The 18,212-nt window shown below is 38.6% G+C and overlaps 2 protein-coding genes across 10 annotated transcripts in view; one reads left to right on the top strand and one right to left on the bottom strand.

Moving 5' to 3' along the window:
- The window catches only part of PIBF1 (progesterone immunomodulatory binding factor 1), a 175,264-nt gene extending 168,088 nt beyond the window's left edge, over positions 1 to 7,176 (bottom strand). For 4 of the 5 annotated variants that reach the window (XR_011527894.1, XR_011527896.1, XR_011527895.1 and 1 more), the window contains exons 1-3: positions 6,922 to 7,159; positions 5,528 to 5,827; positions 455 to 555 (exon numbers count right to left, since the gene is read on the bottom strand). Coding sequence is in view for 2 of the 5 variants with exons in the window: in XM_070578442.1 (XP_070434543.1) it covers positions 455 to 555; positions 5,528 to 5,779 (353 nt within the window). In the remaining 3 variants the exon portion in view is untranslated. Of the gene's footprint in view, positions 1 to 454; positions 556 to 5,527; positions 5,828 to 6,921 lie in introns of all 5 variants that reach the window. The other variant, XM_070578441.1, reaches the window with a different exon arrangement.
- Positions 7,157 to 18,212, top strand: part of DIS3 (DIS3 homolog, exosome endoribonuclease and 3'-5' exoribonuclease) — a 27,654-nt gene continuing 16,598 nt past the window's right edge. The window contains exons 1-11 of one of the 5 annotated variants that reach the window (XM_070578439.1): positions 7,324 to 7,687; positions 7,947 to 8,014; positions 8,261 to 8,418; positions 9,184 to 9,273; positions 11,014 to 11,207; positions 11,614 to 11,687; positions 14,517 to 14,684; positions 15,581 to 15,745; positions 16,877 to 16,990; positions 17,112 to 17,249; positions 17,813 to 17,959. In XM_070578439.1, coding sequence (XP_070434540.1) covers positions 11,114 to 11,207; positions 11,614 to 11,687; positions 14,517 to 14,684; positions 15,581 to 15,745; positions 16,877 to 16,990; positions 17,112 to 17,249; positions 17,813 to 17,959 — 900 coding nt within the window. In that variant the 5' untranslated portion in view covers positions 7,324 to 7,687; positions 7,947 to 8,014; positions 8,261 to 8,418; positions 9,184 to 9,273; positions 11,014 to 11,113. Of the gene's footprint in view, positions 7,688 to 7,946; positions 8,015 to 8,260; positions 8,419 to 9,183; positions 9,274 to 11,013; positions 11,208 to 11,613; positions 11,688 to 14,516; positions 14,685 to 15,580; positions 15,746 to 16,876; positions 16,991 to 17,111; positions 17,250 to 17,812; positions 17,960 to 18,212 lie in introns of all 5 variants that reach the window. The other 4 variants (XM_070578437.1, XM_070578438.1, XM_008534572.2 and 1 more) reach the window with 4 other exon arrangements.

The following is an 18,212-nucleotide window of genomic DNA, read 5'->3' as shown; positions in this document are numbered from 1 at the left end:
CAATTCACCTAAGCATATTTGAGAGTAAAGACAATGGACTCTTGATAGCCACACTCTGAGATGGAGAAAGTATGCAGGCAAATAGAAGGTACTTTAAGCTAGGAGAGTTCAATGGGCCACAAGACTCAATCAGCATGTTTTACAGAGCAAAAGAAGAAAGTTTAATCCAGACAGCAGGCCAAGTGGTGGTCAGTTTAGAAAGCTTGCATTGTCTTTTATGATAACTTACATTGGCAATGTTTGCTGAATGAATGTTGAATTTTGACTTTCTGTATTTCGTGTACTGTATCCAGTAACCTACTTTTTTTGTTGCTCTGTATGTAAAAATTATTACCATCTTTGACTTAAAATTTCTCTATTTTAGCTTATAATTATAAATCACATGTACGAACAGGTAATGACATTACTTTTAACAGCTAAATAGGAACTGTGGCTTTTTAAAAACTTTTCTTACCTAGCATCCTTCTGTTGAAAAGTCAGTTGGTTGTCTAATCTCAATGTTAGCAGCTGCTTCTGGTGAAGAGCATCATTAAGTTTCTCCTCCAATTCTTCAATCTTAATAAAGAGAAAAAGGTACATTACATGGTCAATTTTCAAATTTATCACTATAAAAACTCTTCTGTTTGAAAGATAGTAAAAATTTTAAAAAGCATTTAAAAGCAATAGGCTAAAAATGGATAGAGGATTTTTTGCAACGCTTGTGTCCACAAACTACAAAGTCTGTTCATACCAATGGTTTCTACGCTATGGTTTGAAACTGCTGCCTCATAAACGGTTTTTTGCCAGGCTGTCATTAAGACTGTTATTTTTCCCTTAACCCACTCTCACTGAGAAGCCCACTGATAACTGGGATTGTGTGTTGGTGCCTTGCCCAGGTAATGATTTCCAGGCCAGACTGCATTTGTACTCCAGATTCACACATTTGACTACTACACATCTTCAATTAACTATTATAAACGTCCAAAACAAAACAAGTCATCAACCTTACCTAATCTTCTATTCCTTGCACCTCCCTAGTTTCCAAAGCAAAAACATTTGAGTCATGTTTGCTATGTCTAATTCTCCCCCACTGCTTATTCTGATCAGACACCAGTTTTTTGTTGTGGAGTTTACTTCATAAATTGCTGCCAAAACTGTCCTCTTTAATAGCCACTGACAAGTCTTCAGTTAGACCTCTATTGTCTCTCACCTGGACTATTATAGTGGTCTACTCAACGGTTTCCCTGCCTCTAGTTTTGTCAACCTCCAAACCTATCTTTTATTCTTTTATTTTACCTTTGAAAAATGCTATCAAAAATTTATTTCCCTAGTTTTAAATCCTTCAGAGGATGCTGTCTTCACAATAAATTGCAAACTTTATGGCATAATATATTAGTCCCTCTTTACCTGGCCCTCGCCAATCACTTCTCATCACTAACTTAAAAGAAAACACTGTTCCAGCCAAATTAAGTGCTTGCCATTCCCCAAATATGCTGTGCTCTCTCTTAAGCCTCTATGCACTTGGATTTTACCCTTAGTCTATTTAGAGAATTCTTTACTCTCTCTCCGTAAACCCAGGCAATTCTTGTTCACCCCTTAAAATAGATTAATAGCCAATGCTTAATATCTTGCATCATCAAATTCCCCCTTTCTACTGGATCATTCCTGTCATTAACCAAAATGTTCTATCTTCCACTAACAAAACAACAAACCACACAGCCTTGATTACACCACTGCCTTTGTTACAGTACCATTTTTCTGCTCACCATCAGAGCAAAACTTCAATATAGTTTTTGTCTCTTACTATTCCAGTAAAACTATTCTTGTTGAAGCTATGAATCACCTCCATAATGCCCAGTCCAATGGTTATTTCTGCATATTTATCTTACTTAACAGCATGATTTCACAGAGCTGACTGCTCCATCCTCTTCTGGCTTCCATGATACTTGTCTCTGGTTTTCATCCTAACTCACTGGACACTCTCAGGCTTCTGAGGCCCCTTTCCTGGATTCTCTGCCTCTATCTCGTTTTTAATGTTGCACTGCCCCTTGATTTGGGGCCCTCTGCTCTCCCTAGGTGAAGTCATCCAATCCCATGGCTTTAAGTGCCCTCCCCCACCCACACATCTAGTCATGGACTCTCCCCTAAACTCCAACTGACAATTCCATTTAGGAGTCTAACAGGAGTCTAAAGTTTAACGTGTTCAAAACAGAACTCATATTTAACTCACAGAGCAGTTTTCCCCTAGCCTTCCATTTCTCAGTAAATGGCTCCAGTTGACGAGGCCAGCAACTTAGAAGTCTTACATAAGGCAATTGCCTAATAACTGTCTTTTGCTTGTAGCTTACCTGCCCTTAGTCTATTACTTCAGTGCCATTTTGAATACAAAACTCAGGACATGTACTTCAATTGCCTAAAATCTGCCAATAGCTTCTCTGACTACACAGTCTAAAGCAAGGGTTAATAAACAATGGTGATGGCCAAATTCAGCCCAGGTCCTTACAGCCCGAGCTAGGAATGGGTCTTAAATTTGTAAAGGGTAGTAAAAAAACAAAACAAAACAACAACAATAACAAAGAATAATATGTGATAGACCATATGCGACCCACGAAGCATAAAATACTTACTGTCTGGCCCTTCACAGAAAAAGTTTGCTGACTTCTTATCTAAAGCCATTGCTAAGTGATGCTATATCACATGACCTTGAAGACACCTGGTTTGTTTTTTGATCATGTCTCTCACTTGAATGGGGACTCCATATAAAAGGGACTCTGTCATATTCATTGCTATATTCCCAGCAATGTCTCAATAAATGTCTTAAATCAACACATGATAACCACATTCCTCCTAATTACTATTTCATAAATCAAGAACACTGTTACCACAAGGACAGAAACTTCTTTTTCAGAGTTACAACTTTCACAATTTCAACCGACTTCTATGTTAAGTCCCTGAACTCAGAGACAATCAGGCTGGGAAGATGCTCTCCGTTTCCGAAGCAATAAGGAACCCACAGATCTCTACTGGGAGCTAAACAAAAAGAATTTTTGGCATTTAAAAATAGACTGGCAAGAAGAGTGAAGAGGAAAGGATCAAAGTAGTGGAATAAGGAAGGGCATTTAGGCAGCAACGGATGGGGTAAAAATGGAATGCCAACAATTCTCTAGTATCAGGAAGTTTGGCCTTCATAGCTACCCTCCTAAGTTCTCTCTGCTAGCAAGCAGCTGAGTGGGAAGTGGGAATCGACTGCTTTTAAGTTTCCTTGGACCTCTCTGTTCCTGTTTTTAGACAAGGAGAAATCAAACCAACATGGGCCAAAACATGCATAGTAATAAACTGTAACATTAGTAATAAACTGTAATAAACACAAACATTGTATTGCTGCCATACTGGTGTGGAAAGATGTTAGATTACATAGATTCACATATTTCCTAACTAAAAAAGACTTTGACGAGTAGGAAAAATCTGTTACTTATCTCCCAGCATCAAGTCTTCCCTTCTTTCTGAGGTAATTCTGATTTTTATTCATGACAACATCATGTCCAGTTAAAAACTTACATTTCCCAGCTTCCCACTTCTTGCAACTAGGGGTGGCCAGTTCTAGTCAACTGCAGTCACTGGCTGGAGCTTCTGGGAAGGCTCTTTAAAGGAGACTGACTCACTTGGCATATGCTGCATTTTCCCATCACCCTTTTCCTTATTTCTGCATGTAATATGGACACAATACTGGAGGTAGATGAGCCATGTGTGATTTTGAGGTGAAAAGCAAATGCTAAAAATAGATGCCCAGAAGATTAAAAGTAGCCTGGGTTCCTAATGATAACAAGTAGTAACCATACCAGGTCTAAATTACCTATTTACAGATTCCTGTTATACCAGACAAATAAAATCCTTATTTTCCTTAAGCTATGGTTTCTGCATTTCTGTTATCAGTAGCCACCCTTTTCCAATTCTCTAGTACTAACAAGTGAACTTAATTCCTGAAACACTGGACAGCTGGGTCAATCTTTTTCCACAACAGAAATACCTATACTATTCATAACGCTTGATCACTCAGGACTACTTGAACGCTTCTAATGACAGGAAGCTCAGTAACTTAAAATCAGGCCATTTAAATGTTAACAGCAAGAACAGGTAGACCTGTTCACAGTACCTTTCCTGTGAGTTCCAACCATTACAATGGAGCCTTAGTCTAGCGAAGAAAATTTCTTTTTTGTAATGCTAGAATGCAAGATTTTCATCCTTATATCCCTGATGAAAAGCTCATAGAACAGTGTCTGGCACAGAATAAGCAGTCAATAAATGTTAGCTATCAATAATTTTAAAAAATGTACCTAAACCATTTCTTTACTTCATCAAGATCTTGGGGTCTAGGACACTTCATTTTCCTAGAGAGACATGGTCAAGAAATTTTTCTAGCAGCAAGATACTGAAGAACAAGCATACATAGGCAAGAGCTAAAATAGTAGACTGATATAAGAAAGAAAGTATGACTGAAACAACAAAATGGGAGGGAAGACAGGAAGAGGTGGGATCAAGAGCAGAGGTGGAGGGTTCACCATTGGGAAGAAAAGATTTCTCAGAGACAGAAGTAGTAAGAGTTAAAAAGTATCTCCTCTCTTTTTGAAATCACTGTAAATTTCCTATAGCTAGTGACAACTTTACCAGGTCTTACATACAATACTCTGTAACTGTAAATAACCATACAAGGCAGAAAAACAAGGAGTAGGACAGCTCTTCTTATTGGCAACATTACCTGTTAAAAACTATGGTAATTCAATTTATAGTTGTTACTATGACACAGTAACTACCAAACAGAAAGACAAATATAGTAAGTATCAAATAGAAGGATACCAAAGAAACCAAATCTCCAGGTCAGAGGACTATACAGATTCAATAATATAATTATGATCTTGATTCTCCTTATCAAACTAGTCTCATCAGGGTTAGTTTTTAATTTTTTTCTTTTTTGGTGAGGAAGATTGGCCCTGAGCTAATATCTGTTGCCAATCTTCCTCTTTTTCCTTAAGGAAGACTGTCACTGAGCTAACATCTGTGCCGATCTTCCTCTATTTTGCATGTGGGATGCACCACAGCATGGCTTGATGAGTGGTGTGTAGGTCTGCCCGGGATTCGGACCTGCAAACCCCAGGCCGCCAAAGCAGAGCACATGAACTTAACCACTACGCCACTGGGTCAGCCCCAGGGTTAGTTCTAAATGAAGGAGGAAACAACTTGGCTAGAAAAAACACCTAAGAAAACATACCTCACACATGCTAGATTTTAAAAATTGAGCCCACAGAATCAGTTCATCCCTGCCCACCTTTAAGTCATCTCTTCTTTCAGGACTTACTATTTAGTACACAGAAATATTACTCACTCCCTCTCTCCTTTCAAAAACAGCTTTTTAAAACTAGGCAAGAAAATATAACTATATTCTTGAAACGACGAATGTATCATTTCAGGTTCAGATTACATGTATATATTTAACAATTTATCTGCAGCTTGAAGACAATAAAGCATATAGATAAAATTTAACCAATCTCACCTTTGTAAGATAATCCACTTTCAAGTTGTCGATCATCATGTTTTTCTGGGATAGCTCTATTTTCAGTAACTGAATATTATGAAGCAGTTCTTTCCGTTCAATTAGCTGTCTGGTGATTTTGCCCCTACCTTCTCGCTCTTCTGATGAGGAAATATCATCGGTAGGAACGGTTGTTTCTAAGCTAATATCTTCGGATTCCAGAGAGCTAGAGATGTTGACTTTTTTTGATGCCTTGGCAATTTTTCGAGACATTTTTTATTATTACAGGTCAGTTTTCTTCTCCAACTCTATTTCAATTTTCTGTAGGTTAAAAAATACTAATTTAAACACACTCAAACACTCTATGGAAAGCATAAAGTATATTAAAGAGATACTAAGGATTTCCTAAGTCACTATTAGGCAATCTGGAAGACCCCCAAGTCTAGGACAGATTAGTAAATTATTGCTCAAATCAAATAAATTAAATCATACTCATTAAATCCCACTATGAACTCAGCCGTTTGAGAATAAAAAACCCAGTTCCTGGGGGCAGGAATCTTACTTGGAGAAAACAAAGAAATGTACTAGATAAAGGATAAAGTCGTAAATCACTAATACCCAGGAATGCTACTAATAAAAGCAGCACACGTGCAACATTAGAGAAATCATTTCTGAGTTGGTCAGGCGAAGGGTATACAAAGGTAGGACTTAGAATCGTGAAGGATTTGGAGAGGAGTTAAGGGAAAGCAGGCAGGTCTTAAAGTTGATACAGAGGTGGCAAAGGTGTAAAACAACAGTGAAACATAATGGTGGTTGGCATGGGGCCAAGTCTTTGTGACTTTGAGTAGTGACTCCCTCCACCCCCAAACACAAACACACGCACACCCTTAACAATCAACGCGGTGGAGGGCCTTGAATGCCAAAATGTGTTCCAAATTTATTCCACAGGCAATGAGGCATCCCTGAAGATTTTTTAAAATGGGAAACAGTGAGATAAAACACTTTTTTATAGACTTGTAGACAGTCAAAGGGAAACAAGAGGGTAGAAGAGAAAAACTCAAGTACTCTAAGTCGAAATTCTAACCCTTTTGCAAGAATTTTAGCAACTCCCTTATTTTAATACTACAGGATATAATGTTATTTACTGTGTTGCAGATATCAGTTTTTCCAAACTGAATGATCAGAAAAAGGTGTACGGAGGGGAAACGGGCAGACCTTTAGTTGGATCTGCCACCCTCGTTTTTACAGGGAAAGGGGTAAGGAAAGGTGACACCCAAAACAGGCAACATCTTTGGATTTCAAACGATGAGGGACTAGGACTGCCCACACGTGCGGCGTGAAGAATAAACCCCAATCTGGCAGCATCGGAGGATTCCTTGCCCCACGCGCGAAAGGAAGGGAGAACCACGAGCTACCTGGAAAGCTTCAGTTACTCCACGTCGTAGGCCGGACCAGCAGGCACTGCCGCCACTCGAGGAGCTGAAGGCGTCTCCAGACAGCAGTTCAGGTCGTAGCCCCTCAACAAGGAATCTCAGGCCGGAGACCGTTAGGAGCCGTAACCAAGACAACCATTTCCGCGCCCGGACCAGGACTGTGGGAGCTGCAGCTGGCAGCCACCCACGCTGCCGGAACTCAGCCCGGATCCACTCAGGCGCGGGAAGCAATGCATGCTGGGAGTTAGAGTCCAGAGGCGGGCCCCGCCCAGTTCACGGACGGAAATGGCTCCGGGCTCCGCCCATCCTCCCGGGCTCCTCGCTTTCGCCCAATCCTCGCAGTCCTCAGAGAGCCAACCAACGTCCGTCTCCACGTTTTCCCGCGAGAAGTGCTTACTAACATCCTGGAGCGGGAAGAGGCGAACGTCTGGGTGTGGTATGGTTGGGCGACAGGGTTCGTACCTTGACACTTTTCGCCGGAAGAGCGCTGTGCGGGTAGGGATTCCGCACGCGACGCAAGATGCTCAAGTCCAAGACTTTCTTAAAAAAGACGCGGGCGGGCGGCGTGATGAAGATCGTGCGTGAGCACTACCTGCGCGACGACATCGGCTGCGGCGCACCCGGGTGCGTGGCGTGCGGCGATGCGCACGAGGGCCCGGTTCTCGAGCCGCAGCCCTTGGACCCGGCGAGCAGTCTCTGCCCGCAGCCGCACTACTTGCTGCCAGACACCAACGTATTGCTGCATCAGGTGCGTCGGCGGGCGGGCGAACCGAGGGCAGTGCGGCTCCCCTCCCCAGAAGGGGTGTGACAGATAGGGAAACTGAGGCCCCAGGAAGAGCTACTTGTGCAACATCGTGTACTTAGGGAGACGCAAACCCCATCGGGACACATGCCTCCTGTCCGCCAGGCCAAGGTTCTTTTCCTTGTACTGTTTTTTTGAGTTCTTGGAGTCGTAAGAATTTTAAGATACGTTAATATTCTAACTCCTGGTGTCTCTTCTGCCTTAGATTGTAAGTGTCTGGAGGCCGGGGACCTGGGCTTCTGTGGCCTCCAGCCTGCGACCCCCAGGCAGCTTGTAAGTGCCTACGAACGAAAACTAGTGGGCCAACGTATTTCTTTATAAATAGGCTTTATTCTACGAAGTTTTGTCATTTAGTCTGTTTATATGTGCTCTTCCGTAATTGAGCTGAAGGCTTTTCTATAGGAAAATAGCTCCTTACCTTAATGTGTATTTACTGTTCTTCGAGCCGACAGGGTTTTTTGTTCGACAAAAACAATTTACAAATGAACATAGGAAAAATTATTATTATTTCTTTTTAAGATTGATGTTCTTGAGGACCCTGCCATCAGGAATGTAATTGTGCTACAAACAGTTCTCCAAGAAGTGAGAAATCGGAGTGCTCCTGTATATAAACGAATCCGAGATGTGACTAATAACCAAGAGAAGCATTTCTATACGTTCACTAATGAGCACCATAGGTAGGCGGTAAATTATATTAATTATCAGAAAACCATGGAGTTAGCTAAATTTGGGAGACGGTTCCTGGCAGTAATTAGTGACATTGTCGGAAGATACGCATAGGTTTCATATTTGTGGGGGTATTATTTGGTTTTTACCCAGTTCTGCAGAAGATAATGCTAAGTAGACTTCACTAAAGTAATGTAGGCATTGATTGGATCAAACGTAGAACCAAGGTCTCCTGACACCAGGCTACAGTAGGTACTTTTATTTCCAAAATATTTTCATTTTGAGTTGATTTTAGCATGAGCTGAGCAATAGAACCTTGGAAGATGAGATTTGCCTAGGTTCCTGGAATACCATATTATATGGCTAATCGACATAGGTTAGTAAAATGTAAGTTTGTGAAGGAAAGGCTTAAAAATATAAAGCAGATTTATTCTTAAGGGGCTTTAAAAACTAATACTTTATAACTGGTCACGTCGAGAACGTAAGGTTGAAAAATGGAATTCTTTTTATGCTACAGATTCAAGACCCTTGAACATAATAAGTAGTTTCAGGAAATATATTGCTATTATGTTACATAAATATCCTATGTTGAGTCCTAGTATACTTTTATTAGGTTAGATCAGGGCTTCTCAACCTTGGCTCTGTTGACATTTTGGACTGGATATTCTGTGTCGTGGGCAGGCTGTCTTACACATTGTAGGATATTTAGCAGCATCCCTGGCTTCTACCCACTAGATGCCAATAGCAATCCTTCCCTGTCTTCCCCTCACCCACAGGGTTTTTACAACCCAGAATGTTTCCAGACGTTGTCGAATGTTCCTTGGGGGGCAAAATTACCCCTTGGTTGAGAACCACTGGATTAGATAGTAGGTCTGGTAATGAAATCCCATTGGAGTATGCAAATTTTAAGAAATATTTAATTTCTTAATTTTCTCTTTTTTATTCCTATACCCCAAACTGAAATATTGTTCTTGTAAAGAACAGTGTGTCAGTAAAGCACTGTAGACTTCTTATTCCTAGCTCTGGTGTGAATCTAGAAACAGTACAGAAGACCAGGTTTTTGTGGAGCATGATCATCAGATTCTTAATCAGAGGTTAGCAATTTTGTTAGCTTTCGTGCAGTGACTAGATCTTAGTAATACTGGGGTTGATGGGAAGAATCTTTGATCTTAGGACACTTGAGCAAATCTCATCTAAGACTCTGTTGCTCAAGTCCTTTTAAAACCAATTCAAAAATTTATGACTGTATTTGATAAGGTTTAAGCATTAGCAAGTACAATTAATGTTGAGGAATAAAATAATTCTAAAAACTATGAATATAAATGTCTAAAGTTCTAAAATTAAATCTGTTATTTTCAAGCACTAGAAGTTATGATGCTTCCAAATTTTGTTGTTTTACTTAAATTTGGCTTTGAAGAACAGATTTAAAGAAATAAGTGTACTGACATGTTTGGGAGTTCAGAGTGGATAGACTTGGAAGGAATATGCAATCATATCTGTATTCTGGCCTTTAAGTCTCTAAATAGCCTCTGCCGTTTACTGAGTATTTATCATTGGTAAAAATTTATGTGCATTAAGTAGGATTATATGATCATCAATCATCTAACCATCCTATTTGTAGCTTTTAGGAATTACTGTCAACCTACAGTTGGAATGAAATCTCATTATCAGACCTACTAAGTTTTATTACAGTTTTTTCCAACAAACTGTTACTTGTTTAATGTCCCAACCTAAGATATAAATTCTAATCTCAAAATCTAAAAAAACAAAACAAACGAGAGGACGGCCGGGTGGCGCAGCAGTTAAGTTCTCACGTTCCAATTCAATGGCCTGGGGTTCGCCAGCTCGGATCCCAGGTGCAGACCTACACACGGCTTGTCAAGCCATGCTGTGGCAGGCGTCCCACGTATAACGTAGAGGAAGATGGGCACGGATGGTAGCCCAGGGCCAGCCTTCCTCAGCAAAAAGAGGAGGATTGGTGGCAGATGTTAGCTAAGGGCTGATCTTCTCAAAACAAAACAAAACAAACAGTTTCATAGATACAGGAAACAAACCGGAGCAGGGGAGGGCTTGGAGGAGTGGGAGAAATAGGTGAAGGGGATGAAGAGGGGCAAACTTCTGGTTATAAGTCACGGGGATGTAATGTACAGCATAGGGAGTATAGTCAATAATACTGTAATAACTTTGTGTGGTGACAGATGGTAACTAGACTTATTGTAGTGATCATTTTGTTATGTATATAAAGATCGAATCACTGCTGTACACTTGAAACTAATATGATATTGTATGTCAATTATACTTCAGTAATAAATTCTGATCTTGAATTTTTGTTTTTGTGAAATAAAATGCTTTTAGCCTTTTTATTGTCCTATTAATAATAGAACTGTCTTCTTTTCCACCCAAATTGTTCTCTTAAAAACTTACCTGTAAGGATCCTATTTATTTCCTCTGTGAGGTATAAATGTGAATACATTCAAGAGAAAAAGATACACCACTGACCTTTAAGTTTAGTGTTTATTAAGCATTTATGTCCTAAGACTTTTTACATGTCCTCGTTTCTGTTGATTTCCACTTGTTTCATTTTTTTTTCTTCCCTTTACATTAAGAGAAACTTACGTTGAGCAGGAACAGGGAGAAAATGCTAATGACAGGAATGATAGAGCCATTCGAGTAGCAGCCAAGTGGTACAATGAACATTTGAAGAAAATGTCAGCAGAGAATCAGCTGCAAGTTGTCTTCATAACAAATGACAGGAGAAACAAAGAGAAAGCCATAGAAGAAGGAATACCAGCTTTCACTTGTAAGTCTTAATGTAGAAGCTGTTAATTTTTATATGCATTTGCAAATAGGAACTGTTAACAGGCCCATGGTCAGAGGTTACTTGAGTATTTAATATTTTCATATTCTTATATACCTTCATGTGATATTTTTGTGTTTTTTAATTTCTCAGCATTTCTAAGCTAAGTAAGTTGTGGTGCCCAGTGGCTGTTAGTTTCCCCCATCTCCATTTGAAATTGCCTTAGCAATAAAAGCTCATAGATATGCTTGACCCACTGCCTCTGCTTAGGCATGACCACATCAACAGATATTGGGGTTTTTTCCAAAAAAAGTTGACAGGTATATTGTCACAAACAGGATTATCCTTGTCCTTTCATATGTAAGAAAAAAAATTGAATTTATCAAGAACAACAAAACTTATTTTTCAGGTGAAGAATATGTAAAGAGCCTAACTGCGAACCCCGAACTCATAGATCGTCTTGCTTGTTTGTCTGAAGAAGGGGTATGTTTGAGCTTGTTTTACTTTGTTCTTGAAAAGTGAAAATATTAAAATAGTCACTTTGGGTTAATAGGCTTATGGTTATCAAATTTAAGAATTGGAATATTGATGAGTAAGCTGGAATTGGAATAGGAGTTGGGTTAGAAACAACAAGAGTGGCTCTCTGCTAGGCTTATTGAATTGCTGTTCCTAAAAGACTTGACCTTCTAAAATAGCACTGTTCCCTGATATGTCTCTAGTAATCTGAGTAGATCCTGGCACATGGTGGGACTACTTGTTTGATGAATAAATGAAGGAATCCACAGGGGCTGGCCTGGTGGCGTAGTAGTTAAGTTCATATGCTGCACTTTGGTGGCCCAGGGTTCGCAGGTTCGGATCTCAGGTGCAGACTTACACACTGCTCATCAAGCCATGCTGTGGTGGCGTCCTACATACAAAATAGAGGAAGATTGGCACAGATGTTAGCTCAGGGGCAGTCTTCTTCAAGCAAAAAGAGGAAGATTGACAGCAGTTGTTAGCTCAGGGACAATCTTCCTCACCAAAAAAAAAAGAATCCATGGCTGCTTGTGAATAAGTAGTAAGTATTTGACAAAGAAGTGGCAGACACTACAGACACAGAACATATAGCTGTAGCATTAATCCCAAAGGTGGAGGAGAAGGAGTCTTAAGACGTAGAATGGGAAGGGTAGGGGCCAGATAATGAGGACCTAGAATTTGTTCTGTAGGTCAGTAATTTTCAAACTGTCCTACAAGGATCTGACTAAAGGGCTACTGTGAAGAGAAAGTTTCAGATAGAATTCTGGGATCCCTACATTATAATGGCAGGCTAAAAGAAATTAAGGGAGTATGAGAGTGTGCCTGGGAGGAATGGGGGAGAATGATCAGAAATGGTATTTACTTGAAGGAAGACTGATTTGTGTAAATGATCAGAAATGTTATTTGAAAGAGGACTGATTTGTAAGATGATGCATATTATTGAGGGCAAGATTAGAGGCAAAGGGATGAGTAAAGGGATTACTGCCATAGCTGATTTGGGAGGGTGTGCTAAGTGGGTAATTACACTTTGGTGAGCCCTCATTTCCTTATGTGTAAAGCATATTTACTAGTAATGACTTCATACCGTTATGATTGAATGCGATAATAACAGTAGAATTAGTAAAATTCTTTCTCAGTGCCTGGCACGTGCCTATGGTAAAAGTAAATGGTGGTTGTTGTTATCATAGAAATAGGCTTTATGTAATAGACCGTTAGACATACGTCCAGTCTTTACAGCATCTTCCCCATCCCTGCTTGTCTTCAGCCAGCTGCTTTACAAAACTAAAAGGAAGTGTGAATAGGTGAAAAACTGGGAAGGGAGAAATTACAGTATTGTAACACTTTCAATTGTGTGATGGGAAGGAGACAAATGAGGTGGTAGTTGGAGAGCAAGTAGAATCAAGAGGATTTTTTTTTTAAACATGGGAGAAAATAAGAGAGTAAATGTAGATGAAGAGAAGAAGAGGGGCTGTCACTGAGCCTTGGGACACTTCAACATTTAGAGATCAGGAAAAGGCGAATTGGCAGAGGAAACTAAGGAGGAGCTACCAGTGAAGTAGGACAGAAAACAAAGGAATGATGATTTGGATGCTAAAGTATTTCAGAGAAGGAAAGGTCATTTTAAAAAATTTTGCTAGGACTGAGAATGGACAACCGAATTTGCTAAGACAATATATTGTTAGTGATCTTGACAATAATGGTTTCCGTTGACTGAGGATGAAAATTGCTTGTAGTGGATTCATGAGAGACTGCCTGTGAAGAAGGAATACACTGCAATTGTAGATAATGCTTTTGTGGCATTTTGATGTTAAGTGGGACAGAGGATCAGGCCAGTGTCTGGATTGGGACACAAAATTAATTCATTTTTAATAGGTCATATTATTATAAGTTTATACGATGTTAGAATGTTACAGTAGAGAGGGGGAAATTTGATTCCAGAGAGGGAAGATAATTGCAGGATGAAGTTCTTGAATAGAGAAGAGGAGATGGTATGTAGTGCCCAACTGAAAGAACAGAAGCATTTTATTTATTGTTAAAGGAGAGAAAGCTGAGGTTGTGGTACAGATGCAGGTAGGTGGGCAGATCTAGTGGCGGGAGGATGAAGTAGGTCTCTGATTGCTTCTGATTCTCAGTATGGAGATTGAGCTCATAGATCTGAGAGGGAAGAAGGACAACAGGGAAGTTGCAGAGGTAAGCAAAAAAGGAGAAGGTATAAAGTAATCTCCTTGGAAGGTGGGAAAATGCTTGTGGGAAATGAGGAAGGAAACTAAAGGAGCCAAGCAATCAGGGTTTTGGATGTTGAGGTGTCTAAGAATCAAGACAGGTGTTGTGGTCGATCTACATCAGTTTCCATCTTCCCTCCATCTTATATCCTTAGCTATTAGAATAGGCAGAATAAAAATAGCTTTTCTTGTGCTTTCAGTAGCCACGATCTTTTCATGGAATTGAGGCTTCAAATTAGCCTTCATGTACCCACCTGCTCACTTGATCACTTAACTACGTACCTTCATTTTGGGAGGCCTGGGGAGGGGAGATGGGGCTATGCAGAGCTTCTTAGTGACATATGTTGGTGGCTAAACACCTAAGTGTAATGAAATTGAAATATTTGTGTAAGTTGCTCTAAAAATGGAAAGCATTTTTTTCTCATTGTGCTATAGTCTCTCAAATTCATAGAATTGTATGTACCATAGTGTGGATGGTTTGTAAAAGAAATGACCTGCTAGTGATAATAGTTATTTGTTGAGCATACAGCAGAATTGCATACTAACTACATCTTTTGGTTTGTTTATTTCACAGAGTGAAATAGAAAGTGGAAAAGTAATATTTTCAGAGCATCTTCCCTTAAGTAAGCTACAACAAGGCATAAAATCTGGTACATACCTTCAAGGAACATTTAGAGCCAGCAGGGAAAATTATTTAGAAGCTACCGTCTGGGTTCATGGTGACACTGAGGAAAATAAAGAGGCAAGTGTGTAAATAAATTCCTTATACTCTAAAATACTTCCTGTTCATTGTTTTTTCTCATAAGTGTTTAAAATTTTATATGAGAATTTAAATTTGCTTTATCTCCCTGTTTATCAGTTTTAAGGCAGTTATGTGGGAAGTCATAGATACTAGTAGAATTAATCAGTTTTTTAGAAAACTGCTTATTGAAGAACTTTTTATTAACGTACTTTTAGGAGAATAAAAATCTAGTCACCCAGATAATAATAAATATGATTCTATTTTATATGGTATGACCAGTTATGAGAAATACTATTTACATAACATGTAATTGTTCCAGAGGGCTTCACTTGAAAGTGAAAAGCAGTTGCTTTTGGGGTGCTATTTGCCAGCTGCTCTTCTAACTGCTTTGCATGCTGCATTTCATTTAATCTTCAACCCAGCCTATAAAAGTAGGTACTCTTTATTTTACTAATCAGGACCCTGAGAGGTCAAGAAAATTTAAGGTCTTTTGGTACTAATGTTGTAAGAGTTACAGTGAAGCCAGGAACACAACCTATATTTTTTGACCATGTTTTTTTTTTTTTAACTTGATATTGAGAAATTAAGAGGGCAGAATAAGGGGCTGGCCTGGTGGCGTAGTGGTTAAGTTCATGCACTCTGCTTCGGTGGCCCAGGGTTCCGAGGTTCAGATCCCGGGCATGGCCCTAGCACTGCTCGTCAAGCCATGCTGTGGAGGCATGCCACATAAAATAGAGGAAGTTTGGCACAGATGTTAGCTCAGCGACACTCTTCCTCAAGCAAAGAGAGATATACAGAGACATTCAAAATGTATCTAAACTTTTGGTTGGTAACCTTCCCATTATTTTATTGCTGTTGAAAATTTCTGGGCACATGCCATTTGCTCTTTTATACAGATAATCTTACAAGGACTCAAAAATTTAAACCGAGCTATTCATGAAGATATTGTGGCTGTGGAGCTTCTCCCCAAGAATCAGTGGGTAGCTCCGTCTTCTGTGGTTTTACATGACGAAGGTCAAAATGAAGACGATGTGGAGAAAGAAGAGGAGAGAGAACGCATTGTATGAAACCAAGCAGGTTTTAATTTTTGTCCATGTAGCTTTGTATAATTAATTAGTGTGTCAGCTTTGGAGAAAGTTAAATCTCAATTCTCAGATTTATTGAATAAATTATAGTTCTGTAGTTTTAATACATCATATACGTAGTTGTTTTCCCTCTAAGTGCTTAAGTAGTCTTTTAAATTAATGTCTTATTTTGCTCAAGTAAGTGAGTTTAAATACAAAAACAGTTAATTTGAGTATGAAACTGGAACTCTGTGACAGTTCAGGGACATGATCTGTCTGCATTAGTGAGATTTAAGTAAATACAAATGTAAAATTTTCTGAAATGCTTTTATGAAAAGTTAAAATTCCCTCAGCATAACAGAGGTACTTCTGGGCCCTTATATTTGGGTACATTTGGTAATTCCTTTTCTATTACTGTATTTGTTATGAAGAGAATGCTTTCAGTTTTTTCTTATAAGCCAAAGTCTACTTGATATGACCTATTGAATTTCCTATTGTAGAGTTACAAGAGTAATATGAATAGTAGGAATTCATACATCATTTGTAGTTCTTTTTCTGTGGATTATATTCAGTGCTCTGGAGTCTTATTGTAACATTATCCTTGCAGAGTGTAGGCCATAGGAGAATGTTAGAGGTAAAATACTATAAGGTCCTTCTGCTGTTTCTAATAAGAAATTCTCTTTATTTGGGTTTTTGTTTTGGATAAGGAAGAACCTTTAAAGATACATCTCTTTTTTAATGAATTAATAAATACCACACAGCTAATTAGTGCAAACTAGTACTAAAATCCTAGTCTATTAATCTCCAGACCTGCGTGTGTGTTTTAGTCAGTAGATCTTCATATTAAAAGTGAAGAGTTGAGTTCTGACGTGTTTATTTGATTGTATTTATTTTTTCCTTTGTTTTTTGATCATCCTTTCTTGTAGTGCTTTGTTATTATGGAACTATTTCCATTGTTTGGTTTGGCATACTCTTGCCTAGAATTTTGAAGCATCAAGATTCTGTAGTTTTATGTCATAATTTACTGCCTGAAAGTTTTAGTATTCATATTCATATTCCATTTGAAGAGTAATTGTCTCATTATACTTACCAGAAAAATAACTGAGAATTTTTATTTTTAAATCTCAGCTTAAGACTGCTGTAAATGAAAAAATGTTAAAGCCGACCGGTAGAGTTGTTGGAATAATAAAGAGGAATTGGAGACCATATTGTGGCATGCTTTCTAAGTCTGATATTAAGGAGGTGAGTAAAGTGCATGTTGCTATGTAATAAAAATGATACACTAATAGAACTTATAGTCCTCCCCTTGCCCTCATCCCCACATTTGTGTGTGTGTAAAATCTTTTTTCCTAATTTTCTGTAGTCAAGAAGGCATCTCTTTACACCTGCTGATAAGAGAATCCCTAGAATTCGGATAGAAACCAGACAAGCGTCTACTTTAGAAGGACGGAGAATTATTGTTGCTGTTGATGGTTGGCCCAGAAATTCCAGATATCCAAATGTAAGCTTGAATTATTAATTTTATTTTAGAATAATTAAAAATTGCTTCTTTTGGTGAAAGTAGAATCTGCTGTTATATAAAACTCATTCTGAAATTTAGGAATATTTCAAAAAGTTACTTGCTAAGTAGTGCATTCAATTTGAAAATTAATCTTACGAAATTCCAATGTAAATCATTTGGTTACTTTTACTCATATTTCCAAACAAATAACTTATTGATAGTGACTACAAAAATGGTGTTTGAGACTTAAGTAGATTCTGATAAACGAATTTTGAAGCTTCTATATTTGAAGCATGTTTTAAACTTGAAAGATAATAGGAAGTAAACAGACGCTTTGTTATGTAAGAACTGGGCCCTCAGGAAGTCTCCATCGTAAGTCACTTGAGAAGTCTTGTCATTTTCAGCTTTAATTTACTGAGGGGTCATTTTTACGAAGTGATAGGAATGTTTAGAAGTACTAAGGTGATATATAAACGTTCAAGAATTTAATGTGATGTTAAAATATAAATGACCAAACAAAGGGCTTTGAAATACACCTTTCTAATAATACCTTTTGGTTTTAGGGACACTTTGTAAAAAATTTAGGGGAAGTTGGAGATAAAGAGACAGAAACAGAAGTTTTGTTACTTGAGCACGATGTTCCCCATCAGCCTTTTTCTCAGGCCGTTCTTAGCTTTCTACCAAAGATGCCCTGGAGCATTACTGAAAAGGTAAGTTGGAAAGAATTCTTAGTGACTTTATAAATTACTCTGTCTGAGCTAATTTTGTTTGGTTTCTATGTGTGTTTTAAACGTGTAGAAACCATGGTCCTCTCGTCCTCTGCATTTAGTTAGACACACCACTCTTAGGTATTACAGAAATCATTTGCTGTACTGAAAGATAACTTCTTCTAGGGGACTAATGGTAGTTTATGTCAATATTTTCAAAGGTGAGGAAACCACAAATTACAAATTATAATGTGTG

Source organism: Equus przewalskii, chromosome 16, assembly GCF_037783145.1.
Source record: "Equus przewalskii isolate Varuska chromosome 16, EquPr2, whole genome shotgun sequence".
Classification (NCBI taxonomy): domain Eukaryota; kingdom Metazoa; phylum Chordata; class Mammalia; order Perissodactyla; family Equidae; genus Equus; species Equus przewalskii.
This window is presented reverse-complemented; position numbering and strand designations above follow the sequence as displayed.